General features: G+C 53.6%; 1 protein-coding gene across 1 annotated transcript; it reads left to right on the top strand.

Annotated features, from left to right (window-relative positions):
• Positions 1-77: 77 nt before the first annotated feature.
• LOC123027029 (disintegrin and metalloproteinase domain-containing protein 2-like) lies at positions 78-22,005 on the top strand. Its single transcript, XM_044437372.1, has 21 exons — positions 78-132; positions 1,101-1,180; positions 1,936-1,997; positions 3,207-3,285; positions 4,172-4,248; positions 5,576-5,765; positions 7,006-7,071; positions 8,125-8,196; positions 8,358-8,524; positions 10,583-10,664; positions 11,346-11,482; positions 12,333-12,531; positions 13,015-13,104; positions 14,305-14,503; positions 15,468-15,576; positions 16,405-16,588; positions 17,832-17,912; positions 18,730-18,847; positions 19,889-20,048; positions 21,053-21,097; positions 21,946-22,005. Exons 1-21 carry the CDS (start codon positions 78-80, stop codon positions 21,971-21,973), a joined length of 2,280 nt encoding a protein of 759 aa, XP_044293307.1. The 3' UTR covers positions 21,974-22,005.
• The last annotated feature ends 650 nt before the right edge of the window (positions 22,006-22,655 follow it).

Genomic DNA, 22,655 nt, shown 5'->3' with positions numbered 1-22,655 from the left:
TTCGCGCCGCCGTTGCGGGCCGGACCGTTGGGCGAGCGCCGAACGCGCGGCCGGGAAGCGCCGCGCCGCCGCGAGCCATGAGGCTCCGACTGGGGCTGCTCCTCCTCGGTGCCGGCCTCCTGGCGCGCCTCGGTGAGTGCGCGTCCCCGGACCGCGCCCGCCCGCCCGGGCATCCGCCTCCGCCGGCCCCGGGGGCGCCAGGGCCTCGCCTCGCCTCGGCCCGGCCCGGCGCCCCTCGCCCGCGGAGCGTCCCCGTGCGGCTCAGGCGCGTGTCCCGGACTCGGGTGCACAAAGCGCGCACGGGCGAGGGCCACGCTTGCCGGTGCAGGGAGCAGGCATCGCTTACGAGGCGGAGTAGCGAAGAGCGGCCCGGTTTCCCGCACAGGTCACCCGCCTCCTCGCCCCTTGATCCTCGCAACAACCCTGCGAGGGAGGCCGCTGGGCGTCCGCGAAAGACCAGAGGCGCGCCCTGCGGGACTGAGCGGGGCTTGGGGCCCCGGGGCCTTGGCTGCTCGTGCTGGATTGCTGGCTTGCGTCGACATATTTGGAGGCCAGTGTTTGCCCCCTCTTGTGCTCCTGGCGCAGGGCACCCCCTGGATGCCTCGGGTGCCCGGGAGCATCGCCCCTGCCCAGCTCTGGGAGTGCTCCCCACCGCCCCCTACCCCGGAAGTTGCAGTTGTGACTTCGGAGCCGGTGCGGAAGGGAACACCTGGCCGCAAGGCTGGGGGGAAGCAGGGTCGGATTTACCCTGTGTTTTTCCTAAGGTTGTAGCTGGGGCTCTGGATTTGCCCATGTCTAGACTAAATCTAGCAGGCACAGGGATGCGCAGAAAATGAATTTAAACATAGCTTGGACTATGTGTACACCTGAGCATGTACAAATCAGGCCATGTGTGCATATATATTGACACATAAGTTTTCATGGAGCTGGAGATCTTTTCCCACAATATATATTTGGTAGCCTTTTACGGTACCAAAGGCTTTTGGATAATGCTTAAGTAAGTTTGGGAGAAAGGACTTTAAAAACAAATTCCTGCACAGTGTAATTGTTAAATGATGGTTGACGGCTCACTGTTGCTTTGCTTGTTTTTTTTTCTCCAGATTGTCAAAAGGTTTTACATACCACATATCCAAAGAAGATACCATCCAATATAACTGAAGATGGCCTAGCAGAAGATGAGGTATTTGGAATTAAGATACTGTGTACAGTTGTTGAAAATTTGCATTGTAGAACGTTCAGGCAAATCATAATGAAACAAGCCGAGTTTTGCTAGCTAAGATATTTCACTTTTTGACTGAAGTTTGGATTGAGAGGCACAACTTTTTATATACAAATTGAATAGGCTAACTGGAAATGTTTGCATCTGTATGCACTCCTACCCTGAAACTGTATGGTGAAAGGCTTACCTGGAATTACTCCAGATGGGTAGTTTCCTTCTTGTTCTCACATGGACAGCCTCTTCTTAGAGAAGTCCCCTGGCAATTGTTGCCGCTCAAAGAATATCATCTGCTGCTGGATTGAAAAAAGAACTACTCCGTTAAGAAGATAAATACAATTGCTGGAAAGGACAGCTTACTAGACTGTTCTAATTACTAGTACAAAGGAACTGAATTCCAAGTGGCTGGTGGTGGACTCCCACACCCATCTTCCTTCCTCCTCTCGCAGGAGTGGCGTGCCAGTTGCAGAGCTTGGCCAGGAGGGATCCTGGGGGCAGCTGGTTTGCCACCACGAGTGTGGGCTGCTGGACTAGGTGGACCCTTGGTCTGACCCAGCCCAGCTTTTCTGATGTTCCTGTGATGACTTCCAGGTCCCACCCTGCCCCTCCGTAGGGTGGAGTTGCTCCGTCACCACCAGCATCACCAAGTGAAATAGGAGAAAATCAAAATAATCTACTGATGATTTGTCTTTTTTCTTTGTCTGTTCTGTGTGATCAAGAGTATGCAGACCTATATTATTATGATAAATAAGAAGAATTACACCGTTCATCTGAAGCAGCAGTAAGTGATGCTTGGTCCTAGTCCCGCTCCTAATTCCTTCGTCTGAACTTGGCTTCTAGTCATCTGTCGGCTGATTACCTCTTCAAAGGTTTCCTCTCTCCTCTCTTCCTGGCTGCTTAAACCCTTGAAAAATACTGAGTGTTATTACTAGCATCTGCTATGTATCAGGCCTGGGAGGAAGCCACACTGGCTTCAATGAGACTTGCTTCTGAGTCTAGGAACGTATAGGAACGCCCTGTAATGTGCATCTAATTTCAGTGCAGCCCTCAGACCTTAGAGACATAGAAACCGAGCAAGTCAGAAGGGGTCTCCCGGGCCATCTAGTCTGACCCCCGGCTCCAGCCAGCTCCACTCACAACATGCCCACCATGTGCATGTCCAGCCTATCTTTAAACACCCGCACCAATGGGGCCTCAACGACCTCTCATGGAATCCCATTCCACACCCTCGGGGTCCTGACTGTCAGGAAGTGCTTCCTGGCATCCAAATGGAACCTTGGCTCCCTGAGCTTTGTTCTGTTGGAGCGCGTCCTGCCTTCCTCTGCAGGGGAGAAGAGGTCTCTACCCATCTCCATGTGACATCCCCTCACATACCTGTATGTCACCAACAGACCCCCTCTGAGTCTCCTCTTCTCCAGGCTGAAGAGACCCAGTTCCCTCCGTCTCGCCTCATACGGCATCCCCTGCAAACCGGCCACCAACCCTGTGGCCCTGCACTGCACTGACTCCAACCTGGCTATATCCTTCCTGTAATGAGGGGCCCAAAACTGAACGTAAGACTCCAGTTGCAGGTGCACCAGAGTCATATAGAGTGGTAGTAATTCCTCTCTCGATCTAGAACCTTGTTCATGGCTTGCGTTTCTTTCACAGCAGTGAATGGCCCCCATTCAGCCCACTGGGGGAAGAGGGAAGCCGCTCACTGCCCATGGAGGATCTCCTGTGGCAAATGCCCCTTCCCTCCACCGCAGGCATCGGCCTTCACGCCCCAGTGTGGGGAACTCCACTGCTGTGCCGACCCGTTTGTCATGCTGATGGCCTGTTGGCCTCTCTGCTTAGCTCTGGCTGCTCATTTTGGACGCTTCTATTAGTCACGATCCCAATGGGAAGATGGCCCAGCATCATGCTTCCTCTTCAGCAAACCTGGCGAGGCAGCCACTTGTCCATTTTGAAACAGCGACCTGAATGCAATGTTGTTGTATTTTGTTCACAGAACATTTTTGCCAAATGACTTTATGGTTTATACTTACAACCAAGGGGGCTTTGTGCATCCCAATTCCCCACGTATTCAGGTAAGGGTTCCGTCATGCATCTTGCAGCTTCTTGATGTAGTTTCAGGATTTCTTTGTTTATTTAAATGCTGCTTTTGATGATCTATAGCTCCCAAAGTGCTTTAGTAAATGTTAAGACAACAGTGACATTTGATGTGGTAGAATAATATTGCCATATGAGATAACTTTAAAAAAAGATAAATCTGGAAGTTTTATTAAGCTCCCTCAAAAGCCTGTAGAAGAAGATACATTTTCACCCTGTCCCCAAAGGAAATCAGAGATGGCGCCAAGCAAGCTTCTTTGGGGAACATGGTCTAGAGATGGGGTGCCACAGCATAAAAGTCCAGGCCACCCTCCATCTTGTCACAGATGGAGCAGGGACCCACCAAAGGGCTGCTGCACAGATCTTAATTTCCAGGCAGGTTTATGTGGAAAGAGGAACCCCTGAGCTTTCTTAAGTCCTAAGTCATTTAGAGCTTTGCAGTTAAAATTAGCAGCTTGAATCGGGACCAGTAAAACTTTGTCCAGACTGGGAAAAGTAATCCATGTGCCTGGACCCAGTTAGTAATCTGGCTGTTGTTTTTATGTTGCTTCTTCCAAACTTTAGGTAAGGGATTCCTTCTGTACAGTGGGTTTTGCAGTAGCCCAGACATGGAGATTATGAATCATTTGATAACTGTGGCCAGCCTCTCTCTGTTTAAGAGTGGCTGGAGTTGGCATACCAGCCTAGACAGTAGAAGATACTTAAAATCATGATTCTGGGAGAATTGTGGCAGGTGGGAGACAAATTGTGGAGCAGGAAGGTGAGTATTTTGTTTTTTAAGCTGCAAGGAAGTCGGATTGATAAAGAATCTCAGACAGTTAAGCTCGGTATACTGTTTTTTTTTCCTTTAAAAAACACCTTTAGGGTGAATGCTTCTATCAAGGCTATATAGAAGGTTTCCCGAACTCCGTTGCAATACTCAACACTTGTTCGGGGCTCAGGTAAGGGAGGGCAGCTCAGGTGTGTTCCCATGCAGCCCAGGTAGAAGCCAAGCTCCAGATGCTTCAGAGAAATGCTTGGAATTCAGGAAGGCCCATCCCACTCCTGTTGCATTCCGCAGTTCCGGAGCAATCCACATAATCTAGGTGCACTTATTAGAAGTATCCCTGGCCTTTCAGATGCTTCATTGGGGTGACTTATACTAAAAGTGGCTTCACTTGGAATAGATGACTTTTTTTGGTTGTAGACCAGTGAAATACCAGTATACTTAAAACAAATCAGTTCAAAAAACCCCTTAAAATGCAATAAGATCAGTAGATACAATCAAATTTAAAGTTTAAATTAAATTATTACAGTTCACTGATACCCTAGTCTCAATTTATGGGGGTCTCTGGTAGCTTTACAAAAGCTTGCCAGTGTATAGATGCATATTTTGTGTTGGTGATACACCAGCACAACAAAGAGAAATATAAAATACAATAAAACCATATATAAAACATCTTCAAGGGTAAAGCAGCAGATAGAAGTATGCAAACCCATTAAATATTAAAATTCTAAAATAATATTATTTTAACATCACCTGCTGGCAAGCAAGAGCAGCTGTACAAAAGCTAGCAACTCTCGGTGTGACCTGGTGGCACCAATCTGATAAAGGGTGCGGTATGTAAAATGTCACATCTGCCAGGTCTCTTCTGTACTGACAAAGTGGTAGAAGCAAAGTGAAGATCACGATAAAAGGAGCAACGGAATAAGTCATGCCCAGCTGTCTCCAACTCCTTCCACCTGTGGCCTCACTTTGTTGCCTTCCCCTCGGGTGCTTCACTGCGGATCAGCACCCTCTGTCAGAGAAGGAGAGAGAGAGAGTAGGATGAGGCATGTGAAGCTACCGCTTGTTCTCCACACTTTGGTTCACTTGGAAATTTGATGAATCGTGGCAAAAGTGAGGATGAGCAGGACTGGCAGCCTGCCCGTTGTGAGCCTCAGGGACACTCCGCAGTGCTGATCATAGGCGCTGTGATTTCGCCACTGCAGCCACCCTGCTGGAACGGTTGAGTGTTGATGGAGGAGTTGAAGGAAGAGGGAAAGCCAGCATCATGGCCAAGTTCTGGAGGGCATTTCCAGGCATCAAGGGGAGCCAAAGGGGAAAGGAGCAGGAGAGGTGGTGGAAAGTGTTGGAGGTGAGGGGAAAGCCCTGGGCAGGGATCCCGTGGCCCCCAAGAGCGGAGAAAGAGTGGAGAGGTGCAAAGGAGAGGCGGGAATGGGGCTGTGCCGGGTTTGGGAGCAGCTAGGAAGCCTCTCAGCCGTGACTAATTCTTTGCTTTTTTTCAGGGGGCTGCTCCAGTTTGAGAACATCAGCTATGGAATTGAGCATCTGGAGTCTTCAAGCACATATGAACACCTCATTTATCAAATCACTAGCAAAAACCTGGAGGGCCCACTTTGGACAGAAGATTTCAGCCCAATGAACAGAGAGGAGAGGAGAGGGAATGTGTCCTATAAGCTGCTTTCGGATACCGTCGTGAGTGCGAAACCTTTTCCTTGCATTTCGGAAGTGGGCTTCAGAATGACTGCAGCCACGGCTGTTTCTTGGCTCGCAGTATTTCCGCCACATCTTGTCTGCTGGCCGAAGTTCTGGAGTCAGAATTACTTGGGCTGCAGCAACTGTTGTCCTGGAACTGCAGGGCAGAAGGAAAGTGCACTCTGCCCATGGTCAGGGGAACAAGGGCCCTGGGGAGCCTGTGCCTGTTCCCTCCACAGGAGAACGTCACGGTGATGGGGAGCCCAGCTGCGGAGGCGCAGCCGCAGGGGATTTACGCCTCTCTCGCTGCTAGGAAGCACCCTCAGCTCCTACTTCCAGCTGCCCAGAGATCGCAGAGAGAGCAAGCGTGCTTTGACCCCATCCATCGGCCTGGGACTGGAGACCCCCAGGCCGGGTCGGGTTGAGCTTCTGGGTGCGCTGTGTGGCCTGCCAAGCTAAGCTGCCTTCTGATCCTTCGCGCAAAAGATGAGATGGAAGCATTCCACGTGCTGACGGATAAATAAGAGAGACACCTCCCCGTCCTCTGCCGTTCCAGCTGCCCCTCTCAATCCCTGGGATTCGGGGAAAGGAATGGCTGTGCAGGGGGCGATGTCGGGCGATGCTTCCAGCTGCGCCTCTGGGCAGCCTTGTTAGCCCTAGAAATGGCAGCGGGCAGCCAGGTGGAGCTGCCCTTTTCACGCCCCTCGGTGCTGCCCTCCTGGCTTTGCTCCGCAAGGAAGGGCGCACTGGCCTCGTGGTGGTGCTTCCCCAGCAGAAGAGGCTCCGGCTGAGAGTGTGCCTGGGCGCACGTGGGCTGCTTTCGGCATCTTCTGAACACAACGCCTGCTCCCCACTGCGGGAGGCATGGAAATTGAGCACTGCCATGCTTGAGCCAAAGGGATGCTCAGCCTTCCCCAGCCTGGTGCCCTCCCGGTCCTTCGGACATTTCCGTCCGGGCTGACGGGGGCTCCAAAAGGTCCAGAAGGCAGTGAGTTGGGGACGTGCATGACCTTTCAGCAGTAACGGCAGTGCGAGCAGCGCTAGAGCGAGCTGGGCAGCTTGGACGGTAGGAAGAGTTTTTGGAGCAGGGACTGTCAAGAGTGATGCTTGCTGCAGGGCTCGGGTTGAGGGATGGATTGCTAAATAGCCAAACATTTTGCATGCTCTCAGCATTACGAAAGTTCTCATTTATGTAGTTCAGCGATAGTGACTCAAAGCGCCTTGTTATGTTTGTCCTCAGCCACTGGCCGATATCACTAAAATGCACAGATACATAGAAGTATACATTGTTTTGAACAAGGATTTGGTAAGTCTCCGAGCATCAAATATGTCTGTCCCTTGAATCTTAGGAAGACCTAACCCCGGGGATATTGTGGTAGGGAGAGAGTGCGGAGACCTGGCTTAAAACCCTTGTTTGCTGGGTCAGCTTGGGTTAGCCGCTTCCTCTCGGTCAATGCTGGCCTGCAATTACTACCAAGGTAAAATGAGTCAGGCCTGTATCGTCACTGAGTAGCAGTCCCTTGGCCGAAGATGGAAGGTGCTTCTGGGTGAGGTTTTCTGGTGCAGTCGCCTCGCTTTGGTTGTGGAACTGTACCGTAGTTGGCATGTGTGTTTCGGCGCAGGGAGCATCTGAGCAACGTGCTCTTCCACGTGTAACTTTCCCGTGTTTTCCCAGCACTTCTTTTGCCTTTAAGCTTGCCACGAAAAGCACATCCATTAAGGTGAGAGACACGGAAGAGCTGCGCTGGGCCTTTTGACGGGTGATGCTCAGACAGGGGCATGAACCCAGAGACTTTCTCAAGGCCCTGAGCCAGGGACCCTGGCCATCTGCACCCTGTGTGCTCCATCGCAGGGGTGCAAAAAGACCTTCCCCGTTCCTGGTTAGCAGAAGCTGCTGCAGAGCCGAGAGGGGGGGAGGGGGGGAGGGGTGGTAGGAGCGAGGGAGGGAGGGAGGGAGAGAGAGAGAGAGAGAGAGAGAGAGAGAGAGAGACTACTTTTCTTCCTCTACAATGGTTCCATCATCCCCGTGTCAGTGGTGGGGGAACTAGCTTGTTGCCATTGTCCCTGGGGCCCACCTCAGCTCCCCTGGGCAGAGCACGTGGCAGAGTCTCCTCTGGGGCTCCCCATGTGCCAGGCACATTGGCTGAGCAGACAGCCTCTGCTGCCTCGCCTGACTTTGCAAGGCGCTAGCCCTGTGGGAGGAGGTGCCCTTGCGTGAGCCACCTGATGTTGCATGGAGTGGGGAGTCAGGTGTGCAGGCGGACTGGTTGAGCCATCCTGGATGACAGAATAACAGCAGCAGTGGCCTTTGCTGTTTTAAGGGCCGAAGAAATTAAAATGGGAATGCATTCCTTTTCAGTACAACTATATGGGGAGCAACCGCAATGAAGTCACCCAGAGCATCGCGCAGCTGATCGGTTTTGTCAACAGCGTAAGTCGCCGCCCGTTTCCTGCTCCTCCGGTCCTGGCGCAGGCCGTGCAGAGTCACGAAGCTGCCGGGTGCCGGCTCCTTATGGCGGGGCCTGCAGAATGTAAAGCAATGCCACGGTAAACAACACATCCTCGAGCACATGTTTTTTCATATCTTTTCAGAAATTTTCTGACCTCAACTTAACGGTTGTTCTCTCCTCTTTGGAGTTCTGGACAGACCATAATAAAATCTCCACGGAAGGGGAGCCCGATGAGTTACTGCGACGGTTTTTACAGTGGAAAAATTCGTACCTTGTTCTACGGCCTCACGATCTGGCGTTTCTGTTTGTGTAAGAAGGACTATTATCCCATCTTAAGTGCTCTGGTGTCTGATGTTTCTAATTCTTCAGCATATTAAAATGGTTTTGTTAAAAAAAATGCACATACCTACACATGGCAAACCATGCTTTACAACTGCATTTTCAAAATATGGGTAGGGTTAGACATTACCCAAACATGGGACACAAAGGAAAATAACATCTTGTGGATGCCTTCTTCATAAGAAGCTGCTTTGGACCAGAACGTGGGTCCATTTCCCCCTGGAGCCACAGTGATGGGCTCTCCCTTATGGGTTCTTTGCTAGTCTTGCCTGGAAAGACAGGGAAGCGGCTTTCTGCATGTAATGGATTTGTTTGTTTGTTATTTAACACATTATTATTATTATTATTATTATTATTATTATTATTATTATTATTATAACATTTCTATGCCGCCCCTTGCCGAAGCCTCGGGGCGGCTTACAACACAATAAAATACATTGAAATACAATAGCACATAATAAATTACCATTAAATACAAAAATACAAAAAATACATTGAGTTTTGTATGCCATCTCATGGCCACATGGCTTTCTAGACAGCTTATATAACCCCAGCAAAATAAAACATCATAAATAACACAAACAAACACAATTTAAACCACAATATCAATAATAAATAACATAACATAGCAGGAGCACCAAGTAACAACAGATTGGAATTATCTTAAATGTCAAAATTCAGAACACTAAAATTTGCATTAAAATAGAATTACAATCAAATTCCAACTAAAACCATCAACAATTAAAATGCTCCTTAAATAAAAGTGTCTTAGTCTGGTGCCGGAATATGTATAAGGACAGTGCTTGATGAATATCTCTGGGGAGTAGATTCCATAGATGGGGTGCCAGGATATGGTCTTCTCCTTGTGGTATAGTCCTTCCACTGTGGTGCGTAGCAGTGGAAAGTGAAGATGGCATCAATTAATTTTGATGTGCGACCTCACTGTCAATCCCATAGAAAAAGAACATGCCCCTCTGTGTGCTAGAAAATTTCCTCTTTTTTTAAGAAGCCTGTTTGGAGCTTCCTTAAGAACACAACATTTTTCCCTGCCATCCTGGGACATGTTTCCTCTTTGCCAGTAAGCCAGAGACGCCATCTTTGCAGCAAGGTTTCATTCCGGAGTATTTTGCCAGTATCAACCAAACGTCACCTGCACAAAGCATGTAGCTGTTCGAGCATTGTATTTAAAGAAGTGGAAGCAGTTTTAGGGAGAATCGACTACCTGAAGGTCTGGGAAGATGGAAAGGGCTGCCCAACACCCCAGAGCGATGGAAATAAACCTATTCGGGGAGGGGGTGTTTTTTCACCCGTTCATTGAGTGCTCCCAGAGACAGAGAGAGCAAGCTAGACACGGGAGTGCCTGACTCAGGGCCAGCTTTGTGCTGAAAAGAATGATAATTCTGCAGTCCATAATCTGCTCTGAGCAAAGTTGTTGCCCTAAACGTACAACCAGCACTTGAAATTTGCAGCACTGGTGTCCAAGCAAATGTGGTTGCCCTTGGACCATACCTGCGTGTCGGGTACGTGTTCCGTCTTGCCCCCACTTGCCTAGAGGGAGTGCCAGATGCTCGTTTCCAAACACGTAAAGTTAAACTTGGTGCCGCTGGCAGGAAAGCAGCCGTCTGAGCAAAGGCAGGGAATCAGCACTTCTATAGCTGAGCTTGAAAAGTGGCACGTGTTTGCTACGGGTTGAAAGCCACGGTGAGATGGCGGACGCCACGCTGGAGCTAGGCCAGAGAGATGCGAGTTCGAATCCATACTCGTTCGTGAAGCTCCCTGGAAGCTCTTGGGCCAGCCACCCACCCTAGACAGCACAGCTCAACGGGCTCAGTCCCTGCTATTCCCAGGAGAGAATCGGGTCCAAAACCTGCTGCCGAGCCAGAAATGCCTGCCGTTCCCCCTGTCAGCCAGTGGACTGGTAAGGCAGGAGGCTGGGAGCCAGCCCCCGAGAGCTCTTGGTCTTGGGAAGGCAGTGTCTGGGCACCCTTCCGTCTCTCGGAAGTCGTGACTCATCCTCTTGTGTTCTAGTTACAGGGAGAAGCCGAATTACGTCGGAGCGACATTTGCGGGAAAGCTGTGCCTCCGGAATTTTGACGCGGGAGTCGCTCTGGTGTGGTATCGCTGAACTGTATTTTATGTGTGGCTGGCTTGGATTTAGATGCCGGGGTTTGGATGTTTGGATTTGGGCACTGGCATCGCAATGAAAAAGACCCTCTCTTGGGGATTATAGAAAACAGGCAAAGAAGCGAAAAATGCAAAGCAGGAGCTGCTCCTTCAGTATCCCGATGAAGGTGGTGGAAACCGGGCGGGTCTGAGTGCGGGCTCCTGCCCCGGCCGTGTCAGCGGCCTCCCTTGGATCCCTTCCCCGTGGGAGTCCTGCGCAGGCTCCCCACTGGCCCTCATGGAACCGGGGCTCAAACCAGTGCAGAACGCGGCCTTCCGCACTCCAGAAGCAGGCCGAGTGCCTAGAGATCCCTCCCGAAATGTTTCCCGGGGGCCAGTGTGGTATCGGGATTGCAGTGTCGGGCCGGGAAGGCGCAGACCGGAGGGCCAGCGTCCCCTCAGCGGTGAAGCTTCCCGGATGCCTCTGGACCAGGCACAGACCCTCCACATGGGCTACCTCACAGGGTGGTTGAGAGGATAAAATAAGGGGGGAGAGGATTAGTAAGCCATCTTGGGTTTCTTGTAGGAAGAAAGGCAAGATGTAAATATATATATATCTCACAGGCTCGTTTCCATAACGGAGCGAAAGAACCGGTTCTCTGGTTCCACTTGTGCCGTTTTCTTCCAGTACCAAAAGGCGATCACGATGGAGACGTTTTCCGTCATCCTTGCGCAACTGCTGGGCCTCGCCTTGGGCATGGAATACGACGACGGCAAGAACTGTGCGTGCCCGGGGCCCGTCTGCGTCATGAACACGGCCGCCGTGTGGGTACCTTCGCCAGCCCTGCGGGTGCTGGGAGCCCCCCCCCCCGCCCCCCACCCCTCGATGACGAGGGCGACGCAAGGCATGATGTGGCGGCCCCTTCCTTTGGATCCGGCCAACCCAGAGGCCCCATGTCCCCCCAGATCAGCCCAAGTCGCTGTGGCAGCCCTGCAACAGGTGCGGCAGTGGGGGCCCGCCCGAATTCGAAGCCCACGGATCTGCCCCCGTCTTTGTCCCAGCTGGTAGGGGCCGGGAACAGGGGCAGATGCCCCTCATTGGGTCCTGCTGGTCCCACCCAGGGCAGCTCTGCGTCGCCCACATCCCTACATTTTCTGATGGATTGGTTTTTAAACATCCTTGCTCTGAATGCTCTCAAAGGACTGTCTCACAACATATATATAAAATTTAAAAATATAGTTTATTATTAGAAAATTTAATTATTTAATTGTATTTAAATTTAATAAGAATATTAAATGATTAACACTATTAAATATGATTAAATCATCATATTTAAGATCGAGATGCTTCTAACAGTGGCTGAAGCTTGTGATTAGCATCTGAGGCCCTGCTTTATGTTCCACTGCCTTGAGCTCAACACTCTTATTTTATTTTATTTTATATTTTATTTTTGCCTTGTTTGGTGCTGTACAGGATTTACTCTGCCATCTCCTGTCCAGTGGACGCACTGGCATTTAAGCTCATGATTTTTCCTGAGCAATCTATAACTTGTAGCTTTAAGTTTAAGCCGCTGTGGGAGCGACGGTGATGGCCACGGAACGGCACTTGAAATCCTCCCGCCAACCCTCGCCTCCCTCTTACTCTGTCTCACGGTCTCCATTTTGTGGCATTCAGGCACTCGAGTGGCGTTAAAGCCTTTAGCAGCTGCAGCATCGAGGACTTCCAGAATTTCATCAAGTTCAAGACGCCCAACTGCCTTTCCAACAGGCCTAATTTAAAGCTGTATTACAAGAAGAAGACGGCAAAAGGCTCGTCCTTTTGTGGGAACGGCGTTGTGGAGCCGGGAGAGAAGTGTGACTGCGGTTCAGCCGAGGTTGGCACTGGGCGTGTTCGCCGGGTTGGCTCACCTGGATTTGGCTCCTGCCCTCGCTTTGGAATGGGTCGTCCCATCGCGTCCTATGGACAGGGAAGCGGCTGGGAGGTCTGGAAGGCCCCGCACAAAAGGGGCATTGGGTAGGCAGCCCCCCCCCCGCAATTGCTCGAGCCGCTTGAAAACGCGGCGGCTTCGCCAGGGTGTTCCCGCGTGGGCCTGTGTCGCAGCCTCGCTGCAGTCGTGTGCGGCTTGAGCAAAGCGGCCGGGCCAGCTGGCCTCATGCCCCCTCCTGTCCCCTGGAGTTCTTCCTTCCTCGCGCGAACACACGGTTCAAAGCGGCAGGGGCTGTGCAGATGCCATGTGCGCACAGGAGACGGCCCGGTCGGTCCCCAGGCCCAGAATGGCAGCGTCGCCTTTCGCTTACTGTGTCACCAGGGCCCTTTCCTGAGCACAACGAATAGCCCGTGTGATTTGTGCTTCCAGGATTGTCGGTACAATAAATGTTGCACCAGGAGTTGCACATTTCAGCAAGGAGCCATTTGCAGCAACGAACCTTGTTGCCAAGACTGTACGGTAAGGCACTCGTGCCTAAGGCAACACAGCTGTGCACTAACCCTGCCCTGCCTTCCCTGCCATTCTTTGCTTTCTCTGCCATTCTCTGCCTGCCCTGCCCTGCCCTGTCTTTCCTGCCTTCCCTGCCCTGCCTTCCCTGCCCTGCCTTCCCTGCCCACCCTGCCGGCTCTGCCTGCCCTGCCTTCTTTGCCCTAAGATGACATGGTTGTGCACTAACCCTGCCATCCCTGCCCTGCCATTCTTTGCTTTCTCTGCCATTCTCTGCCTTCCCTGCTCTGTCTTCCCTGCCCACCCTGCCCTTCCCTGCCCTGCCTTGCCTTCCCTGCCCTGGTCTGCCTGCCCTGCCCTGCCTTCTCTGCCCACCCTGCCGGCTCTGCCCGCCCTGCCTTCTTTGCCCTAAGACGACATGGTTGTGCACTAACCCTGCCATCCCTGCCCTGCCGTCCTTGCCCTTCCCCGCCCTGCCCTGCCTCGCCTCGTTTTGTGTTGTTTTGCTCTGAACCAGCACTGCCCGAGCCCTTGAACTCTCCATTCAAAACCATTGCCGATTGAAGGGCGATCTCAGTTGCATCTGCCCTGCGCCGACCTTAAGGCAGTCCTGTCTTCATAGGTGGAGGGCCACTGCTGGAAAGGCTTGGCATCTGCCGCTGTTTCCCCCAGGCTTAAACACGGATGCTGTTGCAAGGAAGGGAGGCAATTTGGGGGTTTCTCACATAATTCTCACAAGCGTTTGTTTGTTTGTTTGTTTGTTTGTTTAAAACTTTGTTAGACTGTCCCTTACCAAACTCTTGGGACAGTTTAACAGTAAGACAAAAAATAAAACATAGCATCCTAATCAATTTCTGACAATAAAACCCATATTAAAATAACAGTCAAAATACTGGGAAAATTAAAAGGGTTTAACCTGGCGCTGAAAAAAATAAAGTGACAGCGCCAGGCAGACCTCTCTGGGGAGCGCATTCCACAGTTGGGGTGCCGCTGCAGAGAAGGCCCTTCTCTGGGTAGCCACCCTCCTGCTCTCCCTCAGGGAGGGCTCCTGGAGGAGGGCCTCTGCCCCAGATCTCAAGGGGCGGGCAGGCACAGAGGGAAGGAGGCTAGAATCCGAGGCGAAAAAATTCGGGCTGGGGCTGCCTGTTAGGGGGAACACGCGTCTCTCCGCAGGAGGACGGTCACCGGCCCCTCCTTTGTGCTCTTGCCCAGTTTAAGCCGAGGAACGTGGTGTGTCGCCCGGCGGTGGATGGCGCCTGCGACCTCCCGGAGTACTGCAACGGGAGCGCCGCGTCCTGCCCCGCGGACGTACACGTCCAGAACGGCTTCCAGTGTGCCTCCAACACCGGCTTCTGCTACGGCGGATCCTGTCAGTCCCCCGATCTCCACTGCCAGGACCTCTTCGGTAAAAGTAAGCAAGCCAGATGCTTCCTCGGCTTTTCTCTCGCATCCCTGCCCCTTTAAAGCAAAGAAAAAAATATTTTTACTCGTTGCCATTTAAAAATGCAGAAAAAATTTCTTCTGCGTGTGTAAATGTACACACTTTTGCACATCTAAGCCAGGCACTTTTACTGGTTTTGGAACAGTTTATCTGCGCTTCCGTGAACCGCGAGGACTGCTGCTTGCTACGGCCCTCCAGCTATGGAACCGCTTGCCCGCTGGAACGACAGTTTCCAGAGCTCCCTGGAGAGGGGGACTTCCTGTTGTATCAGTGAAGGTGTGGTGCCTGCAGGCTTGAACCAAAACTGCCTCTCCCCCTTTGCAATCTCATTCTCAGATTGAGAAAATGGGGGAGCACTTCCTGCAGTTTTTGGGGTGGTTTGCAGGAGCCCAGGAACCCGCGTCCCAAGCTGTCGGTGGCCACGGATTGTCTCCCCTTTTGAGTGAGAGAACCCCTTTTTGCCATTGGGGCAAGTGGCAGCCGCCCCCCGAGACTGGCAGCCACGTCTGGTCACCTCTGTGGGGCCTCTGTGGAATTGCACTATTTATTTATTAAAAGCTTTTATATCCCATACTTTGCTGAAAGACTCGGGAGTCTGTTACCAGTTTCAACAACAATTCAATTCATATGTTACATTAACAATAATGATGTAAATAGAAAATCTATCAATACATCTAAAACAAAACCAAGGATCTATAATTATAAAGCAATGTCATCATTGAATAAAAAGCTGGTTGAGGCTGCAATCTGACCTTTACCCGTGAGTAATCTCACTGAACACAGCAGTGCAAGCGCATCGCTCCAGAAGAAAGCCGCTGTTTCCATGGGCTGTGTGGGAGACAGGCCGGAAGGAGTCCGCAGGCTCGTGCCCTGACCTCGAAGTGTGTAACCGTTTCCTCAGGTTCTTTAACTAAGGCAACCTCAATATTGGCAGGGTCTCGGAATGCTCCCCACATGTGTTATGAGGAGGTTAATAGCCAGGCAGACCGATTTGGACACTGTGGGACCGATGGCAGAAGTGGATTTAAGACGTGCTCTCTTCGGTAGGTGCTGAGGCAGCCGGGGGGTGCGGGGCTGCGGAGCGAAGCGTTGGGGTCAGGAAGGGGAGCCCGAGCGTCTCCTTGTAGGCATCACCAGCCTTTCTCCTGCCATGCTCTGCCAGTACCATCCACCGTGAGGTTTAGCAGGAGGAGGAGGGGGGGCTTTTAAATTGCTTTGCTTTGCCCCAGTTTTCTTTCACTTTGTTGGCCGCCTTGAGTTTTCTCTTATCAAGTAAGAATGCCCTACATGATTGAGCAAATGTTCCGACCACTCCAGGAGCACTGTTTACGGAAAGGCTGCTGGCAGGTTCCCCCATGAAGTCAAGCCATCTGTTTGGTCTCTACCATGAGGCACTCAGGGCTGTACCACTTTGGCACGTGGACTCTCTGCCCAGCCCTCCTGGCTCAAACCAAGTGTTAGACCTGCCCCCTGGGGGCATTTCCTGCATCCCCTTGAACAGCATAGGCGAGTTCAGACCACGCTGGAAACCCTCGGGGGTCCCGGGCCTGCCCGCCCGCCCCGGGACTTGGAACGCCCCCTCTGTTCTGCCTGTTCGCAAGCTGTGCAGGACCAGGCAGAGGAGGTGGCCTGCAGAGAGCCCTCCGCTCCGTGCCGTGCGGGTGGGGCATGGCGCGATCCGTGAAGGGGCAGCCAAGATGCCCCAGCCGCCCTGGAGCGCCCCTGCTGCATCTGCCCCCTGCCGGAGTCGCCCCCGTCCTGCGAAATGTGCCTAGCTTAGCTGAGTTGACAGTGTTGGCAAGTTTTTGATACGTCGTCCCACCCTTTGCAAGCAGTATGATCCTGTTCTCTTCTTCACATACCTTTGGTAGGAATATCAGATGTGGAAAGTTAATTTGCACATATCCCTACACAACTCCTTTTACTAAAATGAAGGTTCCTGTCCTATATACGCCAGTGAAAGGGACTGTCTGTATATCTTTGGACCTTAAACAGCCAGAAGGTGCCTCTGACCCCATGCTGGTGAAAGAAGGCACCAAATGCGGAGTGGAGAAGGTGAGCGACGGGGCGTGGTGGCCGGGGTGCAGTTGGGGGCGTGCGGAGCAGCCGCCCAAAAGGGCTTCGCGTTTCTGCGCTGAAGAGACGGCGGAGGCTGGAAAGGGAGGCTGCGTCGCCGTCCCCTGTCCCCTCTCTGTCCCCTCCTTCCCTCCTGTCTCCGTCTCCGTCTCCTCCTGTGCTCGTGATCACGATCATTTCTGTACCACCCACAGCTGCAGCTCTCTGGCTGGTTCACACCACGATATAAATCCATTAAAATATAGTACATAGAACAACATTGAAAGCATTTAGAATGAATTAAAATGCATTAAAGTGCAATGAAAAGACCTGGCCAGGAAGAAAGGGAAAAGGCATCTGGATCAACCCATCAGGCCAGTGGATGACCAGGGAAGCCTTTCAAGGCCTCCACAAAACCTGGTGCAGAAAAGACGGCAATGCCACGGCAGGGAGGTTGCTACGAAGATGGGGGCCACCACCCAAAGGGCCCCCCCAGTCACCGCCCTCTGAGCCACCTGGAGGAGGGCCCCAGGGGCTGGGGGAGGTGCTCCAACCGGTCCTGCGGTCCCACACCCTGTAGGGCTTTATGGGTTAGGGCCAGCACCACGAATGGGGACAGGAAGCATCCAGGCAGCCGCTGCAGGCAGGCCAGAGCGTAGTTGGCTTGCTCATTACAGCGTCTCGCCCTCCGCTGCCTCCGAATTTGCTACCTGTGGGTTTGAGGAGAAGACCCGGACCTGGGAAGGAAGGGCTCTGGGGGGCCTCTGGAAAGGTCTGTGCGGGGAGACAGCCTGGAGGCCGCCAGCCGGTGGGAGCTGTTTGGGAAGTCAGCTTGTGGTGGATTGCGGAAGACGAGTCCATGCGGTAAAGAGGGGCTGTGGGGGAGAAGCGGCAGAGGGGGAGCAGATATGTGCATCCCGCCCCCCCACTTCTCCCTCCAAATGTCACCCCATGATTATTTCAGAGGGGCGTTGCATATCTCAACCCTCTTCTGGCAGGTGCCCAGTTGGTGCCCCCCCCCTCACGCTTTTGGTCTGCGTGTGCGAACAGTGCTTGGCCTGGTCCCCCTGGAGAACCTCGGCCACCTCGTCTGTGCACCTGTGGAAGCCAGGGCTGATGTCCTGGCGCTTAATGCCTCGCGGAAACACCGACACACACGGCAGGGTGGGAGGTGCTGGTGCGGCACAAGGCCTCCTCTGACCTTGGTGCGCCTGAGAACCGACAGGTGTGGCTTTTCCTCCAGGTCTGCATCAAGCAGGTGTGCGAAAAACACAGCATCCTGAGGTACGATTGTGATCCTGGGAAGAAGTGCTCCGGGCACGGGGTGAGTGGGGCGAGGGCTGCATTGCCAGGGTGGGAACTGCTGCTGGCAGAGGGGGAGGCAGGGCCTCGCGGGCTGCTGGCTTACCTGCATGCAACCCTGTGTGGGAAAGGGCAGGGCAGCCCTGCTGTGCTCGAGGGGACTGCACCATCTCAGGCTGCGGGGGGGGGGGGCGGCACCTTCCTGTCCCCTGCGTCCACGCTGGGCCACCCCTTAGCAGCCCAACAGGGTGCAAGTCACCCTCTGAATTCAAATTCGGAGATGCTTTCAGGGGCCATATCTCCCTGGAAGGTGGGTCCTCAGGTGAAGGGGCAGGGCCAGAAACGCCAGATGATTTTAAAGCTTGCCAGGGCTCCCTCTCTTATTCAGCTGCACAAAAGCCAGGAAAGCATCCAAGAGCGTGTGACTGTAGAAGGGGTGTTTGCCTTCGGAAGAGCCCCCGAGGGCTGGAGGGTCTACACCTTGCTTTGGGGGAAGGTGGGGACTCTGGCCTAGGCCCAGGCTTGGCCCTTCCACCGCTGCTTGTGAGGACCAGGCTGCAGTTTGCACGCTCGATTTCATTCCATCGGGGGGACCAGGGCTTGGGCCCCAGGAAAACACAAGAAAAAGGAAATGCTTTTTCCTAGGCATCCTAAGCCCTCCAGATGTTTTGGCCTGCGGCTCCTGGGAGCCCCAGCCAGCATATCCAGGGATGATGGGAGTTGTGGCTCAAAAGAGCCGGAGGAGTGAACCTTGCTTGCTGCTGCCGCATTCTCCTTTTAAGACCGTGCAGTGTCAGTGTGACGCGAGCGCTGCTCTTCTCCCCGCTTCCCCTTCTCAGCTCTGCAATAGCAAGAAGAACTGCCACTGCCACCCCGGATGGGCGCCGCCAAACTGCAAGGAGAGAGGGAGCCCGCTGGGGGGCAGCGTGGACAGCGGGGTTCGCATTCTGGAATCCGGTGCGCAAGTGGTTTGCCAGGCGGGGTGGCTCTGGGACGGGGGTTGTCCGTCTTTCGGGGATACACTCTGCACCACGAATTGAAGCCACGGAGTCCCGCTTAAGCTTTTTAAAGCTGCTTAAACTTTAGCTAGACATGCACGCTATCCCATAACAGGCAACATAGCCCATATCACTGATACCGCGTTTCTAGAGCAGGCATGGGAAAATGTTTTGGGGTCGGAGGCCATCTTCTTTCGGCCCGGTGGGACCTGCTTCTCTCTCCTAGCAGGCGCTCTCAGTTTAGCCTCCAAGGGTGCCCCTCAGCACCTCCTGGGTCTTAACAAAGCCGCTGCCTTGGAAAAAAACCCATTTCCCAGTTGTGGCATGAGCAGGAACAGCCTTGCTGACTCTCGCCGTCATTTGCACGGTCAGCTTCCACCAGCAATTGATGAGAGCATGCCGTTTATCTACTATTTATTAATTTAAAACTTTTGCATGCCACCCCTCATGCCTGGCATCTCAGGACGACTCGCACTCCTTAAAATTGAAATACAGTAAAAATGCAGTTCAGCGGATGCGGAGTCACCTGTCTATCGGCACCAGAAATATGTGTCGTGCGCAGACACATTTTGCAGTGACTGAGACACAGGGACCTGATTTAGGCCAGGGAAGCAGCAGGAAGATGGAAAAAGAGCCCCCCCCCACCCCCCGCCCCCCTTCCCCGATGCAGTCGCACTGAGCTGTGGCATAACAAGCTGCTAGAGGCGGCGGCTCCCAAGTTGCTGACCCCACATGCTTCGGTATGAAGGTCGCGGGTTCCAAGAAGCCAGGGGTTTTCCTCTCCCTCCCGCAGGCAAATGGCAGCAGCGCCTCTGAGCATCAGGGCGGCTCCCATGAGCCGTTGCCTGAGCACATCCCTGCCCCTGCGCAGAATCGGGCCCCATTGCTGCCCTGTGGAAGCAGCACCCGCCCGCGTCACCTTCATGGCCAGGCACACGGTCTGTGAACGATCTGCGCTTCACGGTGGTGTCAAGCCGCTGAGAGGTCTGCTTCCACCTAGATCTCACCGAGAGAGCTGCGGAGGACAGCATGCGGAGGTGGATCTTGCTCAGCATCTTCCTCTTCCTGCCCCTCCTCGCCGGCTCGGCTTTCCTGGCCATCAGGTGGAAGCGAATCGCGAAGTACTGCACGGAGGAGCCGGAGACGCAAGACGATAGCGAGTAAGAGGCTTGCCTGGACCGGCTCCCGCACCAGTCCTTTGCACAGAGCGGTCTGCGGCGCGGCGTGGCGTGGCCTCGGCCAGGCCCTCTCAGGCTCCCCCACTCCGTTCCCTTTGCACCCGGCTTTCTGTTTCTGCCCTGCGTCCCCAGCGGCTGGCCAGGAGTCCTTGGCTGCTGGGCACCTTCCATCCTCATTGTGCTCTTCTGAGGTTCTCTTCCCCCGATCCCTTTAGGGCTTATTTGGAAAGCAACCTCACTTTTGTACCTTATTTTGCAACCTTATTTTGTACAACCTCACTCACATCTGAGATAGACACACAGAAACTGAGCGAGCCAGAAGGGGTCTCCCGGGCCATCTAGTCTGACCCCCAGCTCCAGCCGGCTCTGCTCATGACATGCCTACCATGTGCATGCCCAGCCTATCCTTGAACCCCCTCACTGATCCCCCTCAGGAGGCCTCAACCACCTCCTGTGGAAGCCCATTCCATAGCCAAGAACTGGACATCCTCCACTTCTGTCCGCAAGGACAATTGAGATCATTCATGCTAATTCCCCCCAAAGCTACAACTTGTTGAGAAACATGAAATATTAGAATTTAAGGGTGGAATTCTTGTCCTCCCAGAAACTGCTCTGTTTCATTTGGGGGAGAGCCTTGAGGAAACCTCTGTGTGTGGCTGGGTGTGCACGCAAGCATGTCCCAAACCCCAAGCTCTACCGACTGGGAGGTAAAGCCAGCAATGGCTTATGGACCAGCCATACACCCAGGGGTTCGGTTTCGGCACCAAGTCCACGGTCACCTCTTCCCGCCACTCTTCCTTTCAGTGACGTCACTGGGGGGTGGAGCCTCTTCCCTCTGCAACCACTGGGCAGGGACTGGGACTCAGAAACCCCTGCAGATCTTCTGCTGGTCACCTGGAAATCTACCAGTAGGTCGTGACCTACCTTTGCCTCACTACCAACTTACAACCGCTTTTGAAACAGTCTTAATTCTTATTGTATTCTAGATCGTACTCTAGGTCAGAAGAATTGAGCATGTCAGACCGAACAAGGTAAGCGCCAGTAAATTAAGCTCCAGCAATGTGGTTTGTCTCTCGAGAACACCAAGTATCTATCCAGGGACCCCCATGAAACACAGAAGCAGGCTGCACTGGGGCTGCTCGTGTGAAGCCGCACTGGGATGGGTGTGTTGGGGTGACGGCCAGTCCCCTGGGCCGCTCCTCAGGCCTCGGCTTCACCGGCAGGGTTCCTTAGGGTCCCAGCCCCCCATTCAGAGCACCTGTACCCGCTGCGGGACAGTCACTCTTGAAGCAGGTGGGTTAAGCACACCACACATAGCTGGCCGGCGCTGCTGCCAAGGGGTGGGCTGCCCTCCTGGCCTGCGCAGAAGGCGGTGGGTCTTGGCTCTTCTTGCCGGTGCATTTCAAGTACCGGATTTGCAACTGCACATCGTATCTCCAAGAAACTGTTACAAAGGCAGCAGGAAGGACAAGTCGTCCGCCTCCTCCCAAGAGTTTTTCTAGAGGAGGAGGAACTCAGCCGGCCTTGAAGGAGGCAGGTGAAGCCACACCTTAAACTGAGCAGTGGCAGGTCTGAGGGGAGCCAGAACGGGGCTGCGGTGCAGGCAAGCCCCGTGCTGCTCCCTCTTCGGGAAGAGAAGACCTTAAAGAGGAACATAAGCTGGGAAGGAACCTGTCAGGGCAGAGTTCCTGCCGATCTCCCCTCCTTCTGAGGTGGCATCTCCGGGCTCTTTCACTCAGCCACCCATATGATGGACACACCTCTTTCCCCACCTTCCCCCGGTTCTTATTTTAAAAAGCGGCCGCCCAGTTGCTGATTCTCCTCACTGCGTTGCTCTGACTCGCCCTGTCTTCCCCTTTCTCTCCACGGACCTGCACAGCACCAGCACACATCCAGACATGACATGACCAGCCTCTTGCCGTGCAGCAAAGGGGAGAGATCGCAAGACCGCTGCACCCCCGTGTGTTGACGTATGCTTTGCTCTTACATAATAAATTATTCTTGCACGTAACGCTTGGGTGACACGCGGCCTTCGGGTGCTCTTTTGGATGGCGTGTTGGATGGTATTGTGCCTTTTGGAGAGCAGCTTGCATCCGACGGGCTGAGCCGGTGGCAGGCGGCAGCACCGCTGGGCGCCTTCCGAGGCCCGTGGCCCAGGCTTCCAGCCAAGCGGCTCCGTCGCCTTGCCACTCGCTGGCCGTTCGCGGGAGAAAAGGCCGCACCCAGCCCGCACACGGTGCCCCTCTCTCCCTGGGACAGGTCGCCTGTGGCACCGCAGCGGATTTCAAAAGGCAGCGGGCACCTCCCTTCCCAATATTTCCCCACCCCCTTCTACCCTCAAGCTTTCCCCCCCCGGCATGGATTGAATCCCTGCTTTCATAATAATGCCATCCAGAGACACAGAGTGATCGGACGGGTTAGAAATATCCCAAATAATGTGCCTTCCCAGGATTGGGACCAAGGGAGGAGGAGGCCTGTTGGCAGCAGCAGTCGTGGGGGGATGGGGGATGACTCCAGAGGAGACCCCACAGAGAGCATCTTGCCCCAGACACCCTCAGAGCTGGGACCCGCATTGCCAACGGACATGCA

The sequence above is a fragment of the Varanus komodoensis genome, unplaced genomic scaffold (assembly GCF_004798865.1).
Source record: "Varanus komodoensis strain SLA01 unplaced genomic scaffold, ASM479886v1 scaffold30, whole genome shotgun sequence".
In the NCBI taxonomy this organism is placed as follows: Eukaryota; Metazoa; Chordata; class Lepidosauria; order Squamata; family Varanidae; genus Varanus; species Varanus komodoensis.
The sequence above is the reverse complement of the archived record's forward strand: the minus strand, read 5'-3'. Positions and strand labels throughout refer to the sequence as shown.